This window comes from Halichoerus grypus, chromosome 7 (assembly GCF_964656455.1).
Source record: "Halichoerus grypus chromosome 7, mHalGry1.hap1.1, whole genome shotgun sequence".
In the NCBI taxonomy this organism is placed as follows: Eukaryota; Metazoa; Chordata; class Mammalia; order Carnivora; family Phocidae; genus Halichoerus; species Halichoerus grypus.
In genome coordinates this window covers 5,161,419-5,188,831 of record NC_135718.1, presented here as the reverse complement: position 1 = coordinate 5,188,831, position 27,413 = coordinate 5,161,419, and the positions used below count along the sequence as shown (strand labels likewise).

The 27,413-nt window shown below is 50.2% G+C and overlaps 1 protein-coding gene across 4 annotated transcripts in view; it reads left to right on the top strand.

Annotated features, from left to right (window-relative positions):
• The window catches only part of DOCK1 (dedicator of cytokinesis 1), a 490,705-nt gene extending 483,486 nt beyond the window's left edge, over nt 1-7,219 (top strand). For 2 of the 4 annotated variants that reach the window (XM_078076970.1, XM_078076969.1), the window contains exons 50-52: nt 625-778; nt 2,875-3,035; nt 6,066-6,308. In XM_078076970.1, the coding sequence (XP_077933096.1) occupies nt 625-778; nt 2,875-3,035; nt 6,066-6,161 (411 nt within the window). In that variant the 3' untranslated portion in view covers nt 6,162-6,308. Of the gene's footprint in view, nt 1-624; nt 779-2,874; nt 3,036-6,065 lie in introns of all 4 variants that reach the window. The other 2 variants (XM_078076968.1, XM_078076967.1) reach the window with 1 other exon arrangement.
• Nucleotides 7,220-27,413: the final 20,194 nt, after the last annotated feature.

Here is a 27,413-nt window from a genome sequence, read left to right as displayed (position 1 = left end):
GGGCAAGGCCAGCACCCACTGGTGGTCCCTGGGCCTGCCGGGGTGGCCTTAGCTTTTCGCCCTGCACCTGGCCCCCGAAGCTTCTGCTGGACAGAGGCCATACCTCTGTCCCTCCGGGGGGCTGGGCTCAGCTTCCTGCTTGATTTGGCATCATCAACAGTCTCATGACCTTCAGCTGAGACTCAGAGCCTGGGGTGGGATGGAGGATCCTCCAGGGGCGATTTTGCATCGCACCAGGAAAGCATCCTTCGGTTTCCTGAGTCATCAGAATGTGCCTCATGGGATAGGACTGTCGCCAGTCCCCATGCACATTCGCCCTGTCCAGGCCTCCCCCACGGCAATATTCGGCATACATTGGCTCACAGAGGCGTCGCCCTGATCTCTGCCTGCGCGTTCACCTGGAGTTCTCCCTGTGTGCATGTGTCTGTGTCCAGATCCCCCCTTTTTATAAGGACACCAGTCCTACTGGGTTAGGGCCCACCCTAATGGCCTCATCTGCAAAGGAGTGTATTTCCAGGTGAGGTCACGGTCACAGGTACTGAGGGTGAGGACTTCGACCTGTGAGTCATGGGGGACACAGCTCAGCCATGGCAGAATCTAACTGTGCTCTTTCCTCCACTGTAGATAAGCCCCCTGCGGCCCCAGAGACCGAAGAGCCAGGTGCTCAATGTCACTGGAAGTGAACGACGTTTCTCAGTGTCCCCGTCGTCACCGTCCTCCCAGCCAGCACCCCCTCCGGTCACGCCAAGGGCCAAGCTCAGCTTCAGTTTGCAGTCGAGTGAGTGGAACATTCTCCATGTTGGAATTGGTGACATTGCTCTGTGACTTCCTCGTTGCCCTGAGGCTGTGAGGTTAGGCTCGCCTCCTCACCTTGCCCCAGATGGAGTTTCCCCAAGCACCCAGCGTACAGGGAGTCCCCCTCGGGCTTTGGCAAATCGGTCTTCTCAAGTTCCCTGGTGGCAGGGGGGAGTGAGGCGTGGGAGGCGCATGGACAGCCTCCCTCTTTGTGTCATAGGATACGAACCGGACGAGGGTCTTGGCCCTTCCTGTGTTCAGGGGGAACGTAAAGTGAAGGAGCATTTCCAGACTGTTCTGAAGAGCTAAGCACATAACTAATTTTTCTAGTTTTTCCCAATTTCTAGGGTTGCCGTGACTTATTACCATAAACCTGTAAAACAATAGAGATTTATTCCCTCACCGTTGTGGAGGCCAGAGGCTCAGAGAGAGACTCTGTTCCATGCATTTCTCCTAGCTTCTGGTAGCTTCTGACAATCCTCAGCGTTCCTTGGCTTATAGATGTACCCCTTCAATCTCTGCCTCTCTCTTCATGTGGCCTACCTCCTGAGCCCTCTCCTCTTCTTATAAAGACACTGCAATGTCTATTGGCTTTAGGGCCTACCGTAAATCAAGGATGATTTCATCTTGAGATCCTTAACTCATTTCATCTGCAAAGAGCCTATGTTCAAATCAGGTCACAGTCTGGGGTTCTGGGTGGACATGTATTTTGGAGGGACATGATTCAAGCCACTACCAGTGGCAATCAGCTTTTCACCACTAAATCCAGGCCTGCCAGAGAGGAGAGGTCTTGGCAGGAGGAAGGTGGCAGGGAGTGCGGGCCCACCTTCCTCCTCCGGAGGACCCACCTTCCTTCCTCTGCCCTGTGCAGAGGCTCTGGAAGGCACGGACCATTGTCATTTGCACCTGGTTTTCTTCTTGCTGAAAGGGGAGCAGTGGCCATTCTGGGGCCCATCAGGTGGGGGGTCAGCACTGTAGCCGTGGAGGACCCTAACTGAGGGGGCAGCTCCCCAGCCGCTGGGAAAGAGACGGTCTCTGGGTGTTACATCCTCACATCCTTATACTATTACCCCAGAATCTTTTTCTAAAAATATTTTATTATTTCCTCTAAATATGTTCGGGATGATAAGAGAGTTTGGAAACGGATAGTGGTGATGGTTGCCCAACACTGTGAACGTAACCAGTGCCACTGATTTATACAATGAATTATGGTGAAAATGGCAAACTCTATGTTCTGTGTAGTTTACCACAACACAGATAAGCAGGCGAGCGAGAAGTCACAAGGGTGTTCATTCCATCGGACTCGTTTTCTCTCGATGCCTTGGATTCACTGGCAAGCCTCCCTCAGAAACCCACAACTCCCCCAGGAAGCCTTTCCCCTAATGAAGGAGTTTTCATCCAGTGGGACCCATCAGTAAAGATGTCAATTTTCCTCTAATATAAAAGAAAAACAATGTTTTTTCCTACGAGCCTCCACGAGGGCTGAGAGAGTATCCTGTCTTAATGATCATCCTTCCATTTGAAACGGGCTGTATTTTCAGTTGGCTTTAAAAACCAATTGCACTTCCCCCTTGGCTTCTTTAAAAGTAACAACCACAGTGCCCCTGACTGCTAATAACTTCATTTCGTACCATCGTGAGTTTCCCTGTCGAGAGATTTGAAGGGTGGGTGACTGGCCGGCTCCTGCATCGTTAGCTTTCGCTTCGTGCAGCCCTCCCGGTAACAGCCGCAGGACGCTGGCTAAGGCTCTGAAAACACATGGATAGACAGTCCTTGTGACACCCCGCTGTTTAGATGCCCCCAACACACAGAGGCCTGGGAGGGGCTGGCGGGGGCCCAAGCTTGACGTGGCTATTTGTACAGTGGATTGATGCCTCCTTTAAACTCCCGTTTTAGATGTCTTTGTGGCACTTGGTATTCTCGTTCTAAAACATGCCTTTAGGCGAGGATCCGACCCTTCACCTTCTCTACCCCTCCCAGCTCCCCCCCCCCCCCCCCCGCCTCCCCCAGAGAGAAGGTGAAGCAGCCGCCTGGGCACTCAGTGGGGACGTTTGATTCTCAGTCGATCTGGTTTTCCAGGTTTGGAGCTGAACGGCATGACCAGCATGACTGGGATGGACACGGCCGAGGTCCCGCCCCCCCTGCCTCTCAAAGGCAGCATGGCAGATTATGGGAACTTGGTGGAAAACCAGGATTTGATCAGCTCGCCCACGCCCCCGCCCCCTCCTCCTCACCAGAGGGTAAGTCAGCTGGGAACCTGAAACGTGGGTTTTTAAAATCGTTCCCTCCACAAAATGGAAATCCCTCCTTGCTGATGTTAGTGTGCTTGGTTTGGGCCAGCCCACGTTTGATTTTGACAAGAGAGGTCAAAGCGATAAGAATTCTGTCCACGGGATCTTGGTTCTGTGGCATCCATCCCACTCTGGAAACATTCCTTAAAGATCCAACCCGTTCTTCTTCTGGTTCTCAAGGTTCTCTGTTCTCTGGTGGCCACAGGTTGAGGTCAGGGTGCACACTTTCGCCCCTAAAAACCAATATAAATCTATGTGCTTGCTCTTTCTTTCTTTCTGTGGGTACTTTTTTATGGAGTGTTCTGCAAGGTTATTATCTCCTCTTGTGGGCAGGGCAGAAGAGAGGGGTTTTATTTACAGTACACGTATTCGATTCTTCCTTTTATATAAAAACACACACCAGCAGTGGGACTTCATCTTGGATGCTGAAGGGATGATTGACCTTCTGAGGCCACAGTGCCTTTCAGATTGGCCCTCTGTCCCCAAAGATGCCACGATGGGGGACTGGCCCTGGAGACGGGGCCGCGTTACCCCGTCATGGCTCTGCAGGAGGCTGGAATGGTTCGCTGCAACCACAGAAACGGGAGTCTGACCTTTCCCGCCAACTTTTAACTCCAAGTCAGAAGGAAAGAGGCCCAGGGAGTCGAGTGAGAACATTGATTGGTTGGGCTGTGGTTTTCCTAACAGCTTAGTTAACTGATCACACCTTTGTTTTCATACCTTTATATAATTGGAAAAGCAGGAATGTCCCCCGGGTCTCCCTCCACCAGTGAACTGAAAGTTCTGAACTTGGAAATATGACCAAATCTGTTTTGTTACAGATCAGTGCAGGGGCAGCATTTTCTCATCTCCGGTGTTGTTGCTGCATCATTTCAAGTGACTGATGCCACGTGCTGTTGGGTCAGGAAGGAACATGGGCGAGCCTTTGTGAATTCAGTTAGATTAATTACCCAAGTCTCGTTGATTTCCCGCAGCACAAGCACGAGTTCCAGTGACAGGCCTGTGGATTAGCGTGTCATAATCCACTGGAGGCGGTGGCGATTCCAGGGTGCTCCCCTCTGTACAGGCCTGGGGGGCTGTTGTAGGGTAATGATCGCTCGTCTGCCTCGGGGGGTGATCGATACCTCTGCCACTGTCATTGATCAGCCTCAGGCTTGTGGTCAACCCTGTCTCTGGTTGTCACCACGTTAAGCTGTCATTTCTTTCCAAATGGCTCTTAGAAGCAGTAATCCGACCTATCATTCTGCTTCATCGTGATAAACCCACCATCTTCCTAGCGGGCATGAAGGACGTCTGCAGCGTCGTGCCCGCATCTGGCTGGGTCAGTCTGGCGCGCTCGGACCCACCACTGTGGCTTGTACACGTACGGAAGCAACCATTTTATCACATCTCGAAATAGCTGTTTGCTTTTGTCTGTTTTTAACTGTTCTTACCAACCTTAAGAAAACTCAGAGTCTATTCTTCTACTTCATTTTTTATAATGTCTCAATGTCATCTCAATGTGCCTCAGTTCAATGTTTCCCTCTTTATTCTCTTCTGCGTCTTAGTATTTCCTTGTCTGCGAATCGGGAGGAAATTTGGTCACCGGAGGAGACTGCTGTGTCACTGTTCTGTCCTTGAAACTTCTTCCCTCACGTTGCGTTACGCGTGAGCCTCCCCCGAGAGGCTGCTACAAGATCCCCCCTCGCTTCGGTGACAGTGTTCCGACATCTCCCTCCGATTCATTCTACCTGTGGCCCATCTGCTCATTTATTCATCCATCTGTTCATTTGGTGCTTCATTTATTCACCACGTTCATTCATTCATTCGCTCACTCACTCATTCACTTACTTGTTTGACCTGCACATATTTACAGAGCGTCTCCTTCGGGGCAGGTGTCTGTGATGGTCGTGAGGGTGCTGCCGGGTGTCCTCAGTCACTCCCGCCCTGACAGGGCCCTTAAGCAGGGGTTCCTAGCACCTTGGCAATTGTCAAATCATTCGTGGGACTGTAAGGGCAAACGATGGCCCATGGGCCAAGTACAGCCTGCTGCCTTTTCTTTTTTTCTTGTCCAGAGAGACAGAGAATGTGTGGGGGAGAGGACAGAGGGAGAGGTAGAGAGAGAATCCCGGGCAGACTCCCCACTGAGCACAGAGCCCAACTCGGGCTCCATCTCATGACCCTGAGATCATGACCTGAGCTGAAATCAAGAGTCAGACGCCTAACCGACTGAGCCACCCAGGCACCCTGACCTGCTACCTTTTTTTGTAGTTTCATTGAGACACAGCTGTGCCCATTCTGTGTATCTTGTGACAACCTCATGACGAGTTCAGACGTCCCCTGCTGTGGCTCATCCCCCCTCAGTTTGCAGTTTGGGGAGAGACTGAACGAAAAACTGCCTTTAAATGAGTCCCTTGGATAGTGGCCACAGGTACCCAGCTGACCCTCTCTCATGCGGCTTTTCCAGTTCCAAGAGCAAAGGGAGGGCTTCTCGCCCACCCCTGGAGAGCCTGTCCAAGGGCCTGTTTGTCCCTGAACAGTTGAGGGACATCTTCAGGGGGCACGAGCCAAGGCCCGTGGATCCTCATCAAGGAGCACTCAGCTGGGACAGCGCCAGGCCGCCGGGGTGGCCCTGGGTCTGCTCTGCCCCTGTACCCTGGCTCTTCACCATTTAAACTGTCCAGTTCTGAAACCAGTCCATTTCCAGGGGCCCCGGGGATCCAAAGCAGCGGGAATTAAAACCGCCACGCAGAGAGCAGCGCCTTCCCTTCTCAGGGGGCTGTGCAGACGTCTGATGCGCTTTGTGGAAAGCAGCCGATCGGAGATGCCAGAAAGGCCCGTCGCCACCAGCTGCCCAGCCCCAGGTCACGCAGAGAGGCCCGGCCCCCCACCCCCCGGGGGTGCAGAGCATCTTTCCATGGCTGCCCCGTGCCTGCCGCTCGGGACCCCAGCCGGAGCACATCAGTAACCCGGCACCTGCCTTCTGTCTGTGTTTTCCAGCACGTACCACCTCCGCTGCCCAGCAAAACGCCACCTCCACCCCCCCCAAAGACAGCGCGCAAGCAGACGTCGGTGGACTCGGGCATCGTGCAGTGAAGGCCGCAGGCCCGCGTGGAGAGCCCGCTGCAGCCCTCCCTCTCCCTCTGTGTCTTCTCCCGGGTCTGCTCTTTCCCTCCTGGGGCCTGTGCTGTTGGACACACCGTGCAATTGCTTGTCCTGAAAAGGACTTTCTTTCCAGCCGTGGCGGGAGTGGCCTTTCGCACCGGGGAGCAAGGTGGATGTGGGTCTGGAAGGTACTGTTGTGCTTCTCAAAACTGGGGGCTTCTGACCGTGTCTGTCTTGAGAGATCCTAAGTCTTGCCCAGAAGTCCTCCGTTTGTGCCAAATGACACTGAGCAAGGAATGCGGTTGACCGGGGTTTGGCGCAGTAGGAGAGGTGGGGCCGTCACCCGTGAGACCGTGTAGGGAGCGAGTGCTCATCTTCCCCCGACGCCCACCCCCAGCTTCCCCCCCAAGGCTGCAGGTGTGACTTTGTGGTCAAGTGTATCTTCAACCTGTATGGGGCAGTTAAGGTCAAGCCTTTCAAGGCAGTTCCTAATTTCCTTTGGTATAATTTAAAATAGGATTATTTCTCAGCTACTGAACAGTTACTAATTTATGGAGTGGAGACACCATTAGAAATACTGGACCAAGTGGGAAAGTAAATACAAGTATAGGAAGATCCCTTTTCTTTCTTTTTAAAAAGAGAAGGCCCATAGCACAGAGATGGCTTTAATTGGGTGACTTCTTTTGTCCTCATCCTGTACAGAAGTTTGTATATATGATGGTTCTTAGAACTTAAGTTTTAATGTTTTTGGTCCTTCCGTTTATTGTAATAGGCGTCTGCAAATGATTCTCGATACGTGTTCTTAAATTTTAACTGCTAGAAGTGTAAAAAAAACACAAATTAAGTGTTGTTGATTTTTTTTTTCCTAAGCTCCAAAGTCCTGACAATGTTGGTGGACGATGATTAAAAAAACAAAACAACTAACTTTGTATAACCTAATATTTTTATTCTGCCATCTATATTTTTTTATCCACTATAATCATGATACTCTTCTGGTAGGCTCAAAAGTTATTCATTGACAACAAAAAATAAAAAGCCATTTAAAAAGACTCAGTGTCTGAATATTACCGTTTTTATCCCTTGACGTAAAAAAAAATGTGTCTGTAAATGCCATTGTTGCTCTTTTTCTTTCTTAAAGAGCTTTATGACCTGAATTTCTGTCTGTGTGCATCTTCCTTAATCGCCCCGTTGCCTCTCACTTGGGGCCCAGATCGACAGCACCTGTGTCCCTCTGTGTCTGCATGTCCTTTACAGGAGGGCGGAGCAGAGCCCAGCTTGCCGACACTTAACTCCCCTCAGCCCAGCCCCGCTCTGCGGCTGCACGTTGTTTCTGCCCCTCGCAGCTGCTGACTTGAGAGAGGGTTTTGTTTAGTGCGATGCATTATTCGGCATCAGACTCCAGAGCTCTCTGCATCTTAGGTGGCGAGAAACAAAGAAGGCGGTGGGATCCTCTTTTCCACGTAAAGCACACTTGCCTGTTCTTCCACACATGTCCCTGTGCAACCACTAGGACGTGCCCCACGGCCCCGTTAACCAGACCTCCGGGAAACCTGCTGCAGAACCCAGGAGACTCTCTCACTCGATCGCTGCCCCTCCCCTACCCCTCCCCTGCTCCCAGTTTATTCGTCCTTGCCGTAAATATCCAGTCCACCCCCAGGAAATGTGAGAGTCCTGTGAATATAGAATTTATTCCTTTGTGAATTCTTACTCTTTGACTGAGAGAAATATTCCTCCTCCATTGAGTATATTGGAAACTGCACACCATCCGAGATCCTAAAATAAGTGCATTGGGCATGCTGACCTGGGAGAGAGGAGCATGGGAGAGGCCGGCCCCTGGTGGCAGGTCCTTGTCCGGTAGCCAGCATTGCACACTGCAGAAGCTGTCGCCCCAAATTGTAAAAATAGTTCCTGGCCCTACAAAAAAAATAGTTCTTTTTCTTCGAGAATGGCATCTGGGTTCCAGTTCTGTCCCCACACAGCCTCCTCCCGAAAGTCTTCCTGGATAATTCCCAGACTCCACGCTTCAGTGGATACCCCCTCCCCACTAGATGCCCCTCAACTTCTGGGAACCCCACGCCGGTCTCCAGAGCTGGAGAATATGCAGACACAAAATGTCTTCATCTTTTCAATCTGGGCTGGACTACAAAACTGTACTCAAGAAAGAGCTGAGTCCTGTGTCGAGCGTCTTCTCAGGACACTCCTGGGATGAGGACAAGGGGCACCGCTTGCCAACTAGATGCAATGATACATTTTTTTGCTTAGAAAAAAAAATTTTCTCAACCTCTCTTTCATCATTAACTTCCAAGGAGCCTTTTTAGACATTTTTTCCTAATCTTTTCCCCAGCAAGAAATTTTAACAGTACAGATTTACTATGTATGTATTTATGTATGTTATGTATATCTATGCTTTTTACATGAGCCAAGTAAGATTTTTTTGTTCCCTAAGCACCAATTTTCACCCCCTTACAGGTGATATTGCCTCCTTGAGAATGCATGCTCTAAAACAGGAATGGTGGAGATCTTATGTTCTGTTTTTGCTTTGGGTGCCAGGAAGCTCAAAGCCAAATTTAGCTCTCACACATTCAGCTACATTTTGGTTTTATTCTCCTGCCTTGCAAAGTGTCCTCCAGTCTATTACAAATCCGTCTTTACTTAAGCTTATTTAACTTTATTTGAGACTACCCAGTTTAATATGTATTTTCCTCAAATCTTTATTAAAAGAAGATAGTGCATGAGCTGTATTTTGCAAGTGTAAAACTCTTTTTCTTTTTTAAAAACCACCCTTGGTGCTTGAAGAGTGCTCGCTAGTATTTAAAGAAATTTGTGTTTAATCACTGTTAAGATTATTCTTTCTTGCAAAGATTTGATCATTTCACGTCCTCACAGATTTCTTCAGCTCTGATTCTTTTATGGTGTCGGGCATTATGGTCCACGTTCCCCGAAGTCTTGGCTGACATCATGGATTTTAGCTCTCGTGTTTTCGTTCTATCTCTGATTACTTTTTAGCATTTCACTTACTTTTTAAGGGCTTTTTCAGGACTTTATGCGTTTTTTTTTTTCAATCTGCCTTTTCTGAATTATTTAAACATCTACTGTTTAGTTGGTGATGCCTCCAAAAAACCTAACAGGGAAACTGATGAGCCATTAACCCTTTGCACCTGAATAAAGCCAAACTGGGGCTCCTCATTTGTCTCCCACCAACACAGAGAAACCCGTGCTCCATCCACGTCCTGTGATGACCTAAACACAGCGGCCCAGGCACAGGAGGGGAGCAGAGACTGTGGGGTGTGATGCACAGCAGAGTTCTTTCTGCCAATACTGGTGGGTTCGTTTCAGCCCCGAGCAAAAGACTTGTGTACGTGTCAACTTCGCCAAGCTCTAGCATCCAGTGAATCAAACGCTAATCTAGCTATTGCGTTGAAGATATTTGGTAGATGTGGTTTTCACATCTACAATCAGTTGATTTGAAGTAAAGGAAATCACCCTCAGTAATGTGGGTGGGCCTCGTCCAGTCAGTTGAAGTCCTTAAGAGCAAGAATTGAGGTTTCCTGGAGAAGAAACTTGGCCTCAAGTCTACAGTGTGGAAACCCTGCCTGGGTTCCCAGCCCGTGCTACGAATGTTGGATTTGCCAGTCTCTAGAATCACGTGTGCCAGTTCTTTTAAATAAATCTCTCAGTCTCTGTGTATGCGTATCTCCTATTGGTTCAGTTTCTGTAACCTTGATACAAGAGTATCATGACATATTCAAAGCAAAAATGTTCGTGCAAAAGACAAGAGGTGAAGCACAGCAGACTCCTCTAGAAAAGTGGTATTTTGACAGCCAGAGTGGCTTTAGAGTAGAAATACCTGGGGAGACGCCCAGAGTCTGGAGATCGCAGACAGCCGCTTAGCCTCTCCAGTTCATCAGCCCAACGGTGATAATCCCAACTGCCCACGTTGTCCTTTCGTGTCCTGGGCTGGAGTGTCCCAATGGCTTCCTCCACGGCCCTGGCACCCTCTCTCTCTCTCTCCTCTTTCTCTGTGTCTGTCTCTCTGTCTCCCCTCCCCACCCCCACACCGGCTGTCTTTCATCCTCCAGGGCCGTTTTATCTGTAGGAGGCGACTTCGCATGGCCAAGTTTCTCCCTGTTTAAACTCTGCCCAGAATGTACCTTCTCCGCGAAGCCATGGTGAGATTGTTGTGTGACCTTCCCCGTGGCCCAGCAGCAGCACTGGGTGGCCGGCCGCTAAGCCCACCCAGTCGGGTTCTGCGCTTTCCCTCTGAGTCCCAGCTTCTCCTGGGCTCCCGGGGGCCAGTTCTGCCTGACCCTCTGCAGGTCGGCTTTGGAGCTGGCCGGTGCTACGGATGGCCTCCCACAGCAGCCCTGCTTCCGTTGCATGTTCTTCTCTTCACTACCTTTGCAACGTCTGAAGTCTCCACGACGTGTCCTGTAATCCTCCAGCCATCTTGCTGCCCTTGCCGCCCTGGGGAAGGGTCCCATCCCCCTTTCTAGCCCCAGGGCAGCATTCCTGCATCTCCCTGGTTTCCTGTAGTTTTGATCACCTGTGACCGCCCATCTAGCTGTTGCTACTACTGTTTATTTTCTGCATGGGGAAGTGCTGGATTTCATCTGCTGTTTATCCCCTCTCTTCTCTTAACTGGGTGTGCCATTTTATATTCATTTGGATGGTGTCTATAGCGACATGCCGCGTACTTTGTCAGGCACAGTGGTGGGTAATGATGGAGCATGAAGAACACGGAGACCATGACGGAGCATAGGGAGCATGGTGGAGCATGAAGAGCATGTTGGAGTGTAGGGAGCATGGGGAGGCATGAAGAGCATGTTGGAGTGTAGGGAGCATGCTGGAGCATGAAGAGCATGTTGGAGTGTAGGGAGCATGGGGAGGCATGAAGAGCATGTTGGAGTGTAGGGAGCATGCTGGAGCATGAAGAGCATGTTGGAGTGTAGGGAGCATGCTGGAGCATGAAGAGCATGTTGGAGTGTAGGGAGCATGGGGAGGCATGAAGAGCATGTTGGAGTGTAGGGAGCATGCTGGAGCATGAAGAGCATGTTGGAGTGTAGGGAGCATGGGGAGGCATGAAGAGCATGTTGGAGTGTAGGGAGCATGCTGGAGCATGAAGAGCATGTTGGAGTGTAGGGAGCATGGGGGGGCATGAAGAGCATGTTGGAGTGTAGGGAGCATGGGGGGGCATGAAGAGCATGTTGGAGTGTAGGGAGCATGGGGGAGCATGAAGAGCATGTTGGAGTGTAGGGAGCCTGGTAGAGCATGAAGAGCATAGGGAGCATGATGGAGCATGGGGAGCATGAAGGGCATAAGGGGAGCCTAATGGACTGTGTGGAGCATGAAGAGCATGGTGGAGCATGGAGAGCATAGGGAGCATGGTGGAGCATGGAGAGCATAAGGGGAGCATGATGGAGCATGGTGGAGTGTGGCTGATGGAAGCCGACGTGGATGGTGTGAGCCAGGGCTGCTGTGTGTTTAAGTGGACTTGCCAGCCACTCCAGAGCACATCCTGGACCGTGGTGGCCTGGGCATGTCAGGGACCGTGAGTGCTTCAGGGCACATGGATCCCATAGCCCTGGGGGACCTGCCTGTGAAGGGGGCCCCCTGGTCAGTCTTGCCCGCGTCAGTGGTGTCCAAATAACCCTCGGCTGCACTTCCAGGAAAGGGTCTTTGGGCCGTGGCCCCGCTTTCCCTCACTGGCTTTGATGAGCCTTCAGGCGGCGTCACACAAGCCTCAAGAAGCAGCAGGACCATCTTGCTTCCTGGCGCCGCTCCCCATCCCGGTATCTTACCAAGTAGACTCCCTCCTCATCACAGACTATTTGGGGGCACGGATTCCTTATTCCGATCTTCCATAAATTTCACAGCTCAAAAAGTAAAGCTCCCCTCCTTTTTCTCTTCTTTCCCCTTCCCTTCCTTCCTGGACAGTTTAGCCCTAAGGCAGGCGTCCATGCTGGGGAAGGGGCTGGGAGGGGGAGGGGTTCGTGGAGCCAAAGGCAGCAGGAGGGAGACATGACCCGCCTTCCCCTGGGTGAGGGCCAAGGGGGAGGGCTGTCCCTGGGAAGGACTAAAGGGAGCCGGAAGGTGTGGCTGTGGGGTCTCCCTAAATGTACTCCATTAGATGAAGCAGGTGGGGCCACACTTCACCGTAGCGGTGGGCTTTGGGCTTGAGGCTCCAGCAGAGTGTGTGATGTTCTCACCCGGGGTGAACAGGGAGAGAGAGAGAGACACTCCCAGGAGGGGTCACCAAGCAAGCCTGAGCCCCTCCCTGCCCATGAAGCCGGATCAGGCAGGAGCAGATGGCTTTCTCCCATGCTGCCCTGACCCTGAGAGATGACACTTCCATTGGCCAGTGCTGGTGGCGTCCTTCATCCCACCCAGATGACGACGGGTCGTATCCGTGGCATACGGCACCCGGCTGTGCCAGAGCACATACGGAAACCACCGTGGAAATGGCCAGGAATCTAGAAGCCACTGAAAGATGCTGCACTTCAGTGCCCTGAGTCCTCAGCTGCTAGTGCACAAGGGAAGCAATTGGGGAGGTAAAAATAATCAGTTCTAGAAAGGAATATTTCTGAATTAGCATAAATTAAACTATTTAAAAATACTTGTTAACAGTTAATTTAGCATTAGGAACACTGGCGTTGGAGAGGAGCGCACTTAATATCAGATAAGGAGCTACCTGCCAATGGCAGTGTTATTTTTAAGCTCCTACATATTGGGCGGTTTCTCCGCAGGGAGCGCAGACGACCTCCATGGGCTTTCACGGCCTCGCGAAAGCTCTTTCACACGAAAAGTAAATTTTGGAAAGTGAAGCAATTCTAATGGAGAAGCAACATCGGAATCATCCCTCAGTTTTTCAGAAACGTTAGGGAAATGAAGGTTCTTCTGTACAAAGGAAGACCGTATACTTTCAGCCTCGGCCTGGAGGCCAAGTGGGTAGAAGAGGCTGGTGGCTGCAGCTTTTCCTCCTTTGAACACTCCTGGGATAACGCCACCTCCGGGGAGGAACTCCCGGGAGAAACTGCGGAGGCTGGAGGCGAGGACTGTTCTGGCCTCCTTGCTGGGACGAGAGACGTCCCTTCTGGAACGATGGTGGACGTGGCATGGTCTGGGAACCATCCCAGGCCAGCGCCCAGCAGCTCGGGGTTAGGGATGGGCCAGCAGAGCTGGAACAGGACACCCAGAGCCTGCTCCAGCTGCAAGGCAGCCTGGAGCCTCCGAACCTGCGGTGCCCGGGAGGACCGTCTCGCAGATGCCCGGCTCCTGGTCCTGCTCCTGGGGAGCATTGCCGTCAGGAGAAGAGGAACCAGGGGCCCCACAACTTGCACAGGCTCATGTTTTGCAAAAGTAGAAAATGAATTCTAGAGTCTGGGCTCAGTAAAGACCCTTAGAGCTCCTCTGACTCAAAATCTCAGTTTTGGGCTTCTTCACTTGTCCGCACGCTTTCTGCGAGCCCGGCAGGCGCAGAGCACTGGGCACAGAATGGTCATGCGATTGACCAACATCGCTCAGCTGGCTTGCTGTCGGGGGACGTTTAAAATTAAAACTCACTTTGGATTAGAAATGGACAGTTTAGGAGGCATGTCTTATATTTTTCTTAAGGCTCCAAGCCTTCCCAAATGGAGGTTGAGCACAACTCAGTGCCCCAACTCAGCAGCCGACCGTGCTGCTCTCTTGGCCACTGTATTTCTCTCTGTACGAGTAGGACAGAACGGCCCGCGGGGCTTCAGTTGCTTTTTGAACAACGGTGCTATTAGGAGCCAGAGTTGCAACTCCCAGAGATGACTGTTCATGCTACTGTACCTTCCCAAATCGTGTACATATTAATTACTCAAAGTTATTATCCTGCTAAGAATTTGGAAAGCAGTCACTTCACATCACCTCTCGTGGAGAACCGTGTTGAAACCGAGAAGACTAGGCGTGGCTTCCCTTTGCTGGTCTTCACGCTGTGGCCAAGGCCCTAGGTGAGCCAGTCTTTGGGAAAAGTGGATTCAAAGAAACAAGATTTGGATAGAAAAACAGAATTGAAACCAACAGTCTTGCAGAAAACCACTGAATTTAAGGGAAGAGGAGAAGCAACAGGTATATATTTTTGAAAGCCCCACAGCACAGTTTGAAAAATACCCTGTCCCCAGCCCTGTCACTCTTTATCCTCAACCCAATAGCAGCTGGGCCCCCAACTCTCTCCCCATTCCCAGTTCTCTCCACACCCCCCCTGGGAAATCCCACGCCTTGCTGTTCCATTTGCTTGTCCATGTATTTCAGCTTGTCACTCTGCTTACTTCGGAGGGGGGTAGGGTCTCCTCCTTCCAGGTCTCAGCAATTTGTGCGCAGGCTCCTGTCAGCCTCCCTGAAGCCCACAGAGGCAGGCTGACAACCAGAGAGCCTTCCCAGTTGGGGATGGGGAAGCATGGAAGAGTACATTCCTCACTGTGGTTCCTGCTACGTGATTACGGCACGTATGTGCCCTAACCCTAACCCTAGGGAAGAAGGGATGATGTCTCTGGGGAAGGAGCTATGTATCCCGCTTTCCCCACCTGCTTCAAGGACCACCGCCTCCCCCCCACCTCCGCCAGACACCGCCCTTCTCCCCCTGGGCATCCCTCCCCTCCACTCGGGGCAGGGGACCTTCTACAAATCCTCAGGCTCCTGCTGGAGATGGCAAGTGGCCACCTACCCTATTTCCTTGGTGTGCCTTTGCCTCTCCTCCCCTATTCTCAAAAACCACCTGCTCCTTCCCCAGGGGTAGGAACAGACTGGATGCAGGGAGATTCCATCCACGTGTGCTGGCTTGGGTCACCTGTAGCCGTTCGCCAAATCGGTGAACCCTCCTGGCCTTTGTTCTGCGCCAGGTAAGACCAGCAAGCACCAGCTGTCTCGCCCCTTTGGTGGTCAGCAATTTGCCTTCTCATCTCCCCAGTTTTAGGTACACCCGAACTGAGAGTGGGTCTGTGGGGCATTTAGAATCCAGTTCCCATTGTTTTTTACTGCTGCCCCACACCTCCAGGCTTAGAGAAAGCCTGAGCAGCTTCGGAGATGCCCCTGAGGCATTAACGCCAAGGGCCACAGGGCGGGCAGGTGGATGCTGTCAGCCAGCTGGGCCCAGAGGCCATGACAGGGCAGCAAGGCGGGCTGAGGGCATCCACCAGCCTTGGCAGCGGGGGATGAGGCGCCATCATGGGCTAGGAGCAAGCAGAGTGAGGAATAGGGCATCGGCAGCCCCTGAGAGTAAGGCCAGGCTTTGAGGAGCCAAGAGACTCAGCATAGCCGTGGCCAGAGCTGCTGGATGTGGAATGAGATCAGGAGGTTAGCAGATGACTGAGAGCTAAGGGGTTGCAGCTGGGGGGGCCAGCTAGGATGGACCCCAGAAGGCTGATGTGGAGGAATGATCCAGAAGTGGCAACCAGGAGCACAGAGGGCGAGTGCCTGTCCGCCCCGACACCAGCCCCTGCCCTGAGATGAGGGGAAGGGGGTTCCGGTCAAGAAGGTTGCAGGGGAACCAGCGTGAGTCCAGGGTCGGGGTGAGGAAGGCGGACAGGTGGAAGGAGGGCTCCGAGGAGCTGCGTGAGGGCAGCGTGTGTGCACGCGGGCACACTGGGCGTCCACGTCAGGCAGTCTGCAGGGTGCAGGTTTCCTTTAAAAAGTCCCAATCCCACAAACTGGCCCTCAGAGGGACATTGGCGGAAACCTGAGAAGGGAGAAGGGGGTGGGGGAGGAGAGGAAGGACAGAACAGGAGAGAAAAGGAACATCTTGCCCAAATGCAGGACTGCAGCTCTCCCGAATTTGCACACACTGGGGAAATTCCATCTACTTCCAGAGGCTGAGAAGGAACCGCCAGAGAGGACAAGCAAAGAGCAAGCCCCGGGCAGTGTCCCCAGCATGCGCAGCCAAGCCCTTCCCTCAGGCTAAGCCCCACAGGCTCCCGAGCCCTGCTCCCTCTCTCAGAGATTTCTTTGGTAGGACAGGAAACACCATCTTGAGTCTGGGGAGAAGGAGAAGAATCTGAACCCAATTTCAATCCCCGCTTCTCAGAGATACTTAGTAGTGGGCCAAGAAAATGATAATGTTGGAGAATTATTGTCAAAAATAAAATATAATAATAGTAATTTGTTTTTCTCTTTAAGATTTTTACTTTCCACAATGCTTTCATATTGACTATCACATCAGACCTTCAAAATTGCCTTGTACTAGAATAAGAGCAACATGTTTCCCCTCCCGTTTTATGGAGGCAGAACTGAGGCCCGAAGAAGCTGAGCGCATGTGGCTGGGAGAGCAGCGGCCCGGGTCTTCCCAGGCGCAGTGGAGGGGCCCACTGGCCAGGTGTTTGGGGAAGCCGGGGCCCACAGTGTCTTGTCCGATGCTCTCAGCACTCCAGTGGGTGAGCTTGGTGTATTCACTCATTCACCTGTCTGTTTTTGCAGGGGCTGGGGACAAAGTAACAACCCAGTAGATAGCTCCTGCCTTCACTCGGGGCTTCCATCTTCATAAGCACACAGGCTCTAGAACCTGGCAGCCTCCTTTGAATTCTGACTCCGCCACTTGCCAAATTTGTGCAGATACTTGACCTTGAGCAGGTTAAGCAACCCTGGGAGAGCGTATGAGTTACGTGCGCCCATCACACACACAGGTTACACACAGGTCCTTCTCACTCGTGCTGCATGACCCACCCACCCGGAGTCGGAGGGAGACCTGCTCTTGGCAGTCACTCGGCAGCCCAGGCGGGTGAAGGCTCCGTTTCAACACCAGCTTCCACAATTGTCAGAGCAGAAGAAAAGAGCATGAGGAGAGTAGGCTCTGGCTCTTAACGCAAGCTCCCAGGAGTGACCCAGGCTACTCTGCTTACATTTTATCAACCAAAGCAAGTCACAGGGAGGGGGTGGGGTAATCCTACCATGTGCTGGGAAGGCAGAGGGCAGAGAAGTGCTTGGGAAACACGGCATGGAGAAGCAGAGAGAAGCTGGGTCCCTGATGGCATTGCTGAGCGTCATCTCCTTCCTGTGCCTGGCCCTGCCTCTGGACCAACAGTTCCACAAAATAATACTTTTGCTTATTCTTTGAGCCAAGGGTTTGTTTCTGTAAGGTTAGTAATGTCCTCTCTTTGCTTCCTGATTTCAATAGTTTGAGCCTTCTCCCTTTCATTATTCGTCCATTCTAGCCAAAGGCTTGTCCATTTTGTTGTTCTTCCCAAAGAACAAAGTTGTTTTCAGTGATTTTCTCTATTGTTTTTCTGCTCTCTGTTTCATTTATTTCTGCTCTCATCTTCCTTCCTTCTCTCCTTCCCTCCTTCCTTCTGCTTGCTTCGGGTTTAGTTTGCTCTTCTCTCAGGCGTTTGCTACTTATGGTGGTGAGATGACCCTGGTCGCCTACCTCATGGTGGCGGTTGAGAGGTCTAAGTGACATAGGTACATGAGTGCCCCGTCCGCACTGGGCACAATGAATGGCAGCCGTCATGGTGATTATCTACCTTTGGAGATCAACACCCAGGGAGTAGGCGCTACGATTAACCCCACTTTACAGCGGAGGCAGCTGTGTCTGGGAAGGTTATGTGCCAAGATCCTAGAGCTCATTAGGGAAAATGTGGGATTCACAGCTGGTTCGAATTCCTCAGTTAGACTCTCCAGGCCCGTGACCTGGTGCAGCACCGTGCCCCACGCCTCACTTGCCTTTGTCAGGGGCAGAGTGTCCCTGAACCAGATGACAGCTTCCCCTGCGGATGGGCGCTGATGGGCGGCTGATGGGAGGGCAGCGCCCTAGTGGGTGAAGCCTAGTGCCGCTGCGCTTCCCCCGGCGCTCGCTCACCCACCATCATGTGTCTTCCCTGCTTGTTCTTCAGGTCATAGTCACACAAAGTCACACTAAAGAAACAGTTTTCCTCTTAGAACTGTCTTGCCTCCACTGCTCTCATTTCTGCCTGACAAAGAGCATTAAGTGACGGGGCCCCATAACTGAGAATGACTAGTCACCGTGCAGCCGTGTGTAACTGGGGGTCCTTTCTCAAATGTGGGGGTGCAGGGAACACACTTGCCTTAGCAGGATGTGGGGGGTTGGCTGCAGGTCTTCTGTTGTCTGAGATGGGACAAGGCTCTTACAGGGCCGCCGCCGCCCTACGCCTGACCCAGGCTGGTAGACAGAGGTGTCTCTGGGTCTGGGGCAGCCCAGCCCCCCTCGTCCTGAAAACACTGAGTCTCATATCAATGATTTTTTCCCAAATTATCTTGATAACTCCCCGCACTGCATCGTTGGTATTTGCATACTCATGAAATCATGGGAAACCCCTGGGGGCTTCCCTAACTCTCATTTAATCGTATTTTTCACTGGGATGTGGCCACGGTTCCCATTTACGTGCCAACATGCTGGGTGTTTAGTGCAGGGCGCACACGTTCCCCATGATGCATCAAAAGACCACAAGAAGTTTGGCTCGAGTTAATGTTTCTGGACTCGAGAGAGACACCTGCCCTAACAATTCCTAGGACGCCTCCGCCCTGGGGTGTGGCCAGTGGGGGCTTGTGCTCCCTGCACAGAGGAGGCAGAACGTTTCTGGAATGTTCAACCATCTCCAGTCCACTTCCGTTGTAAATGAAGACGACAGGAGAGAGGTAGGGGCTTTGAGCTATTGCTGAAGACCCAGTAGACCCACGGCTCTCCCGGCTTCGCTCCTGGGAAACGCTGCAGCGTTTGGGAGTGTGTGTGATTGTGTGTGTGTGTGTGTGTGTGCATGCACATGTGTCCAAGATGTTTTAGAAATTGCTGATAACAAATAGCTATTAAAATAGAAAGGCCAGTGGCGCCTGGGTGGCTCAGTCGTTAAGCGTCTGCCTTCGGCTCAGGTCATGATCCCGGGTCCTGGGATCGAGCCCCGCATCGGGCTCCCTGCTCCGCGGGGAGCCTGCTTCTCCCTCTCCCACTCCCCCTGCTTGTGTTCCCTCTCTCGCTGTGTCTCTCTCTGTCAAATAAATAAATAAAATCTTTAAGAAAAAAAAAAAAAATAGAAAGGCCATTTGTGGAGTGCCCATTTTATGTTTCTCGGCACACTAGACACTTTCTCTATGTTAGTAGACAAGATTATATGCACTTGACAGGGGAAAAAGCTAAGTGTAGACCTGGCACTCCAATCCAGATCTAACCAGCTTCAAGTTGGACCCTCCACTCTTCCTACCCCCCCGCCAATACCCCCCCCCCCACCCTGGGTTGTTTTCAGGAAGTGATACAGATGTTCTAAACACAACTGGGACCCAATGGGGATTTCAGCCTCCCTCCCTGCTCCTCCCAGGGCTTGGCCCCTACACACAGCATCGCAGCAGGAGACCTCTTATCATCAGCAATTCAAAGTGTAGGAAAACACAGCCTGCTCGCCGTGTGCAATGCAGCGTGTGTGGTCTGCCCGGCTTACGCGGGCTAGTGCCTAAGGCTGGGCAGGTGACGGCTGGCTCCATCACCTCCTATGTGTGCACAGATCACTTCCCAAGATAAACTCCCTGTCTCAGGTTCTGCTTCTGGGGCAGGGGGAGGCGGGAGACTTGGACTAAAATCGAGGGTGTGGGTCTGATGAATTAGAGGGTAAATGTAGATGGGAGTCACAGGGTGGGACCCGACCGACCAAGAGAGGGCAGAGTATAGGGAACTGAGGCCAGCCAAGCCAGATTAGGGGCAGGTGGGACCGGCAACCAGCATGGAAGAGCGTGCCAGTTGGCAAGCCGAAGCGACTTCGGAGCTCCTGAACCCATGTGCTGGGCCAGCTAGCCGTAAGGCCTTCGGTTTTCACGGAGGAACGAGTCAGCCTGCCTTCTGAGACCGGCGAGTTGTCCCACAGCCTGATAACCCTGCGGCACACAGCAGGGCCCTGAGAGCTACAGTTGCTGTGTTCTGGGTGGAAGATGGGGATCCTGGCTCAGGGCTTGGGCTCATGCACGTCCCTCCATCTCCTGCATGCCTACGCAGCCCTACTCCGCACCCTGGCTCATGCCGTCCTTCCCTTCCCTGGCATGCCTTTCTATCTTCTGTCCATCACTCCACAGCCCTGACTTCCTTTCAAATGTGATTCAAACTGAGCCTGGCCCCCGGTCCAGCCTGCCCCTGGATGAGTGGCTCGTCCCTGCTCCACTCTTGTTTAAAGTCTGCTTGACGTTCCTCTGATTTGGCTTTGGATTACTTTTTCTTGGGCTCCCCTTAGTTCCTCGTTCCTAGCTCTTTATACAGTAAGCACACGGCTGGTATGGCTGAAGGATTAAACCACTGCACTAAGTTTCTAGTATAAAAAAGAAGTCAGCAAAACCCTGAGTCAGGGGTAATAACAAGGAAAAAAACCTTCTAAAATACATAATCTTTAGTATATAGCTCTCTTCTGAGCATATTGACTTTGGAAACCTCCAGCAAACCTATCTTGCTGAACTTATAATAAACTGTTAAGCTCCTTAGTAATGAATTTCAGAACCTAAAACATATCTGTATGGAGCCCTGCCCTGCTATAACAGTTTATGTGAGTCTTACCAAACAGGGGGGATACACTGGCCAGAGAGTCTGCTCTTCTGATTTGGGTCTTGCAGAAATTCATGGTCGCGTGTCCAGGGAAATACTCTGGACTTCATGGTCTAAAGCCTTTTCATCCAAAAACTGAGTTAAGGTCCAGCTCTGGGTCTTTCTCTGCCCATCCTAGAACCTGCTAGCTGGAGGGGGTCTTGCTTCAAGGCCTGAGCAGATGACAGCTGGATAGCCAGAGCAGGCTGGATAGAGCCATGGGTGGAGGGCTTTCCCGACTGGCCTGTTGACAGGCGTCCCGGCCAATGCCTGCCAGGATCCATCACATCCCCATTGTTTGAGCTTGTGCGCACTGACTCCTGTTTCCCTCTGAAGGTCTCCTGCAGGGCCCCGGGCAGGTCCATCTCAGTCTGGTCATAGAGCAGGCCTTCAGGAGGCCTGGTCCCTGAGTCAGGAAGCACCTCAGGGGCGGTTTAGAATCCTGCAGAGAAAGCCAGCCCCAAGTGGGCTCAGCACAGAGAGCTCCCCCCGCAGCCTGGAGATCCCGGCACAGAGGCACCAGCTCAGCCCCACAAGCTGCAAAGTTTTCCCGGCATCCCACGGTCTCTAATCTCAAACCCGGCCTTCCCTCATAGCCCCCCGAGACTTGCCCGACCATTCAGGGCACTGTCTGCCCAACAGGAAAGCAGGCTCCTAGGAAGTCCGCAACTGTACCCTCAGAGGGTACTAACAGACCTAACCTCCAGGGAAGCTGTGCTGGGTACTAAGTCCTGGGCAGTCCTTATCAGTGAGAAAAGGATTTGGTTGCTCCAGAGAGTGTATCACTCTGTTATGAGAGGACAGACGGCACAAAGTTGCCTGGTTTTGGCCTCCAAGGGCGGGATCTACCTATCAGGGTGGGCCAGGGGCTGGTCTGTCTTTACAGCTCCCCAGCGCCTGGCTCTCTGCCCATAGTGGGTGCTTTCAGAATGATGGATGGGTGGGTGAATGCATCAACGGGTGGAATAGCATCCTTCAAAGTGGAAGAGGTTGGAGAAGAGGAATCCTTCCCAGGAAATAGCAATCATGAGCAGAGTCGAAATGCAGGCTCGAGTCAAAGGACCACATGGGCGGCCACTTGGGAAGAACTTCCTGCTCTCATCTTTGTTCTGGGAATTAATACAGCCTGGACTCAACACTCGCCTCTTCGGTGCCCACAGGCAGACGACCCAGGGAATGCCTTGCTGCAGGGACCCCACTCCCTGGTCTGCGGCAGCGCTGGGTGAAGATGCTGCTCCTTGCCACGCCCCTCCTGCCCCGACACGTGCGGGGGTGGGGGGCAGAGCACCAAAGCACAGAACTTCCTTTGAGGATAGTGAGTACTTATTGAACAACTGGGGTTTCCCCCCCTTTTTAAATTCAGGTATAATTAACATACAGTGTTATATTAGTTTTAGGGGTACAATACGGTGATTCGACAATTCTATACATTCCTCTGTGCTCATCAACTGGTTTTAAGAGAAGCAGCTTTTGGCTGTAGATGTGTTCCTGGAAATCCACATGTAAAGCAAGTCTGGATAAATCAAAGCAGGTCTGGTCATGGAAATAATGGTAAGTGAAGCGTCGTGGGGACATCCCTCACGCTCGCCGACACGGCTGCATACATCTCCCTGGCTCATTTCGATACAATGATTCATTCGCTGTAAAAAAAAAAACAAGAATGAAATTCTAAAAAAGAAGAACATAGACGAATTTCTATAAAATAAGAAATGAAGGCGCACACACACAATGTCACTCACTTGTTGAAGTACGTGGGGCTGGATCCATAGGGCTGTGAAGGAGACTGCTTGAGAGAAAGGCTCCGGTAAGGGATGGTGGTGATGCCGGAATGGAGATGGACACAGGAGAGATGGGGAAGGGGGAGGGGGAGGGGAGCACGGGGTGGGGAGGGAGGGAGGGACGAGGGGAAGGGAGTGAAGGGGGGAGGGGAGGGGGAAAGAAAGAGGAAGGAGGGGAAGAGGTGAGGGGGGAGGGGAAGAGGTGAGGGGAGGGGAGAGGCAAGAGGAGGAGCATCCGCATCTGTGGGGAACCATTAATCGTGGTGGATAATGATGGAATTAAACATGATGGACAACCTTGCTCGACAGCACCCGAGCTCGATGGCTTCAAAGACTGTTCCTTGGGTTCCAGAAAGCATCAAACATCATGCTGGTTTCTCCACGTTGATTCCAGAATGATGGTTATAGCACAGTTTTCAGTATTGCCTAAGGCGTGCCTGATGGCTGCTGAATGTTTGAAGGAAAAAAAAATCTGTCTTCTTAGAGATTTTACAGTGTGGGTCCCTCTCATCGCTCTTCTCTTAACCTCTTTTATTGGCTATTATTGCTAACTTAGCCTTCCAAATGTATTTTCACTCATTTATTTTTCAAAATCAATTTTGAGATAATGGAGTCAATTTGTTGGGAAAAAAAATGTTCATTAATTTTCTAATATTGAATCACCATTTCACTCCTGCATGCACCTTCCTCGATCATGGAGTAGCATTAATATTCATTTAATACGCTTGCAGATTCCATGTGCCAATGTTGTAGTGAGAATTTAAAATTTTACCTTTATAAGTGAGATTTGTTTACAGTCTTGTGTTGGGGAACCGTGTCCTGTTTGTTTCACACTTTGTTGGTGTTAGGACTTGGTGGCTTTATATGATACCAATTTGGCTAGTTGAACCAGGTTTTCCAAAAGTCTTTTCCTTGTATGCTTTGAGCTAACGTAAGCCATAAGGTATTTTTGTATAAGATTTGGAAGGTAGAAATGAAGCAGCAGCCTTGTGTGTGTGTGTGTGTGTACTTGGAAGGTCAGGCAGGTGCTTTTGCGGCTCACACTCATTGCCATTATCTGCTGACTCACCTCATTGGCACGGGGCAGCAGCTGGACCTGCAGCTTCCCTACTTTCCCCCTTGAATCCTCCTTGGCCCCTGTGACTCCAGGGCCGGAGTGTGATGGATTAAGTTTGTGATGCAGGGTCCCAACTTCCCCCAAAGGAAGAGACAAGGCAGGAAGCCTGACAAGGGTTCTAGTTTGTCCTCATGGATTCGAGCTGTCTTGTGCTCATGGACTCAAGCTCACCTTCGCTGTTCTCCACTTTACTTACACCCATTTGCTCTTCCCAAGTGCCCACGAGGTGGACCTCAGTCTCCCCCCGGCAGCCATGGAAACAGTAGTCTGTCCATATAGAGACTGTTGAGTCGGATTTCCCGAATGGTGGGGTCAAGTCCCTTTATATATGTTCTAGTGGTCCGCTTCTCTGACTGAACTATAGTTGATACAAAATTTGGTACCAAGGGTAGGTACTGTCATAACAAAAGCTTTTGAAAAGGTCAGAGTGGCTTTGGAACTGGACAGCGGGCAGAAACTGAAAGACTTTGAGGAGAGTTGGTGAGAGCTTCAAAAGCCTTAAAGGGGCTGCTTGTGGAGGCATGATTCCCTTCAATGGGTGAGTGCGTAACAGAAAGTGAGGACAATCTTATGAACGCCGGAGGAACGGAGATCACTGTTACAGTGTGGTAGAAAGTTATATAACTGTGAACATAATGTAGATCATTGTATAGGAACACTGCCGCCTGTGGTCATGTCGAAAGTAGAATACTGAACTGGATGATCGAGCTAAGGAAATTTCCAGGCCACGTGGTGAAAGGTGCAGTCTAGTTTCTTACTGCTGTTTATACTCAAATATGAGAGAGGAATAACCTAAAGAAAGATCATAAACATAAAAGGAGCTCGGATTTCATGTTTTCAAAACTTCTTAGTCTCTCCAGATGGCAAAGGATGCTGGAATTAAGAAATGGTTGCCAAGTAAAGATCAACTTCAGAGCACTGCTAGGAAAGCATGGCCTCAAGATGAAGTCAAGGGTATTGCTGAGCATCCTTAGGTAGACCTCAGAAATATAGAATCTGGTGCCTCAGAGAATTATGTAGTCAATTAATAAACAGAATCTTAATAAACAAGAATCTTAAGGGAGTTTTCCCATAGCAGAAGCTCAAGGAGAGCAGGATTTATCTCAAAGATATTTATGACTATGGCTTTTGTCTAATAGAATAAATCTCCAATAAGATTTGTAGGAGAACTACAAACTTAAATAAAAAGGTATTTTGGCAAGAATAACACCAACTGGACTGGAAGGGATAGAGACAATACAAAATGAAAAGAGGCAACAGGACCCCCAAAATTCCACTGGCAGGAAGCAAGCTGAGAAAATTTTGTGACTGCAAACATGGTTGCCTTTTATAGAAGAATAAAGGATGACTCAGAAAGCAGAGCCAAGAGCCCAGAGGATTGAGCCAACAGCCCAGATAGTAGTAGAACTGAGTCCTAATTTTAAAAACTCCCAGCATTTTCCTGGCTGGATTTCAGAATTGGTATGCTGACTTCTCTGTGCCTTCCATTTTCCCCTTTTGTACAAGAGTGTCAATAGCAACGTTTCCATCCCATTGCTATATGCTGGGCGTGTGAGGGCTGGGGAGCTCTTCTCTGTCCAGGTCCCAGGTTCACAAGTCTCCAAGAACAGGAAGTGTCCTTGAGGAGCTGTCTTAAGGAACTGCATGGGAGGAGCCTTATCGGATCTGAACCCGACTCAGAGGACAACATTCCGGATTTAGAGCTAATGCTCTAGGAAAATGGGCTTTGGGGAAGGATTTAGGGAAGGGGTGAGGGTATTTTGCATGTGGGAGAAATGTAAATAACTTGGGGCTGGAAGACAGACCATGTTGGTTTTAAAATACGTCCACAAATCCTTTGATGCACCTTCCTTCCTGATGTGAGACTTAATTCTCCTCCCCTCAAATGTGGGCAGTGACTCCTGTTGAAGGAATAGAGTAAGGCAGAAATGGCAGTGTGTGACTTCTGAGCCTACATCCGACAAGTCACTGAGACCGCCTCCTTGTTCTCTCTTTGATCGCTCATTCTAGAAGCCATCGGCCCTGTCATGAACGCACTCAAGCACCGTTATGGAGAGCCTTATGGAGCTGAGGCTACCAGCGAAGAGCCAGAAAAGTGAAAACCATTTTGAACAGGGGGCCTCCGAGCGCCAGGGAAGGCTTCCCAGGACTAGAGCCCCAGCCAACATCTTGGCTGCAGCTTCATGAGAGACTGAGCCACAGAACGACCCACCCAAATTGCTTTTGAATTCCTGACTCGCAGAGATGTGAGATAAGAAGTGTTGGTGTTTAAAGCCCCTAAGTCTTGGGCTAATTGATTAAGCAGTAATAGATAGCTAATGTAGCTCTGTTATGCTGGAAAATTAAATTGGAACACTTTCCAATGCTCTGGATGGTTAAAAGCACATCAGAATTATCCGTTTCTTGGGAATTCAGTAGAAGTCACTCACAAATCTTTTTGTTGCAAGAGGCTTTATTGCTGTGTTTTTTAAATTTTGGAAGCAGATCCTTGATAGATTTTAGATTTCCCCTTCGTCTTATTTGGGTTTTTGAGTTTTTGGTGGCTCCTTGATAGATTTAAAAACTATTTCAGCTTCTTTTAAAAGTGATTTGGGTTTATTTGTGTCATTTAAGTTTTAAAATGTCTTATCTTAGAGTTGCTTATATTATACCTTAAAAGAGTGCTGTGCACATCAGCAAGGTGTGACCTGTCCTGCAGTGCTTCTGTTGTCAATCATTTTCCCTGGTTAGATTTTTTTAGAGGTTTGTTTGTTTTACTGTTTTTTATAGGAATATTGCTTGGACCTATCAATATCTTTTTTATATATTCCAGTTCCATTATTTGGTTTTTATCTTGATCCATTTCTCTACTATGTTTTCCTCAGGTTTTTCCCTGCCTCTTTCAGTTCTTTAGTTGAATACTAAGTGTATTTAAAGTTTTGTGACTTAATAATAAAAGGCATATGAACATATGACTGGGGTTTTTACCTTTAGAGTTCCCATTGTCATTATTACATAAACATCCTATACTTGCAATTCTGATATCCTATTGTCTCAAGTATTAGCTAGAGGACTGATAGGTTTTGCTTCCAAATGGTTGATTTTTTTAATTATACATTTGTAATTGTATTACACTGTGGTCTGAGAAGGTGACCTAAGCATTCTTTACTTCTTAGAATATTTTTCATTTTTGTACATGGCCCATGGGTTTTTTTTATTAGTTTCAGAGGTAGAGATCAGTGATTCATCAGTTGCATATAACATCAGGTGTATATAACATAATAGAGCATGTATATAACATATAACAGTAATCACATCATGTGCCCTCCTTAATGCCCATCACCCAGTTACCCCAGCCCCCACCCTTCACCCCTCCAGCAACCCTCAGTTTGTTTCCTGGGGTTCAGCATCTCTTGTGGTTTGCCTCCCTCTCAATTTTCATCTTACTTTATTTTTCCTTCCTTTCCCCTATGTTCATCTGTTTTGTTTCTTAAATTCCACAAGTTAAAATGTCTATGCTACCATTGCACTACTGGGTATTTACCCCAAAGACACAGATGTAGTGAAAAGAAGGGCCCTATGCACCCCAGTGTTCATAGCAGCGATGTCCGCAATAGCCAAACCGTGTAAAGAGCCGAGATGCCCTTCAACAGATGAATGGATAAAGAAGATGTGGTCCATATATACAATGGAATATTACTCAGCCATCAGAAAGGATGAATACCCAACTTTTACATCAACATGGATGGGACTGGAGGAGATTATGCTAAGTGAAATAAGTCAAGCAGAGAAAGTCAATTATCATATGGTTTCACTTATTTGTGGAACATAAGGAATAACATGGA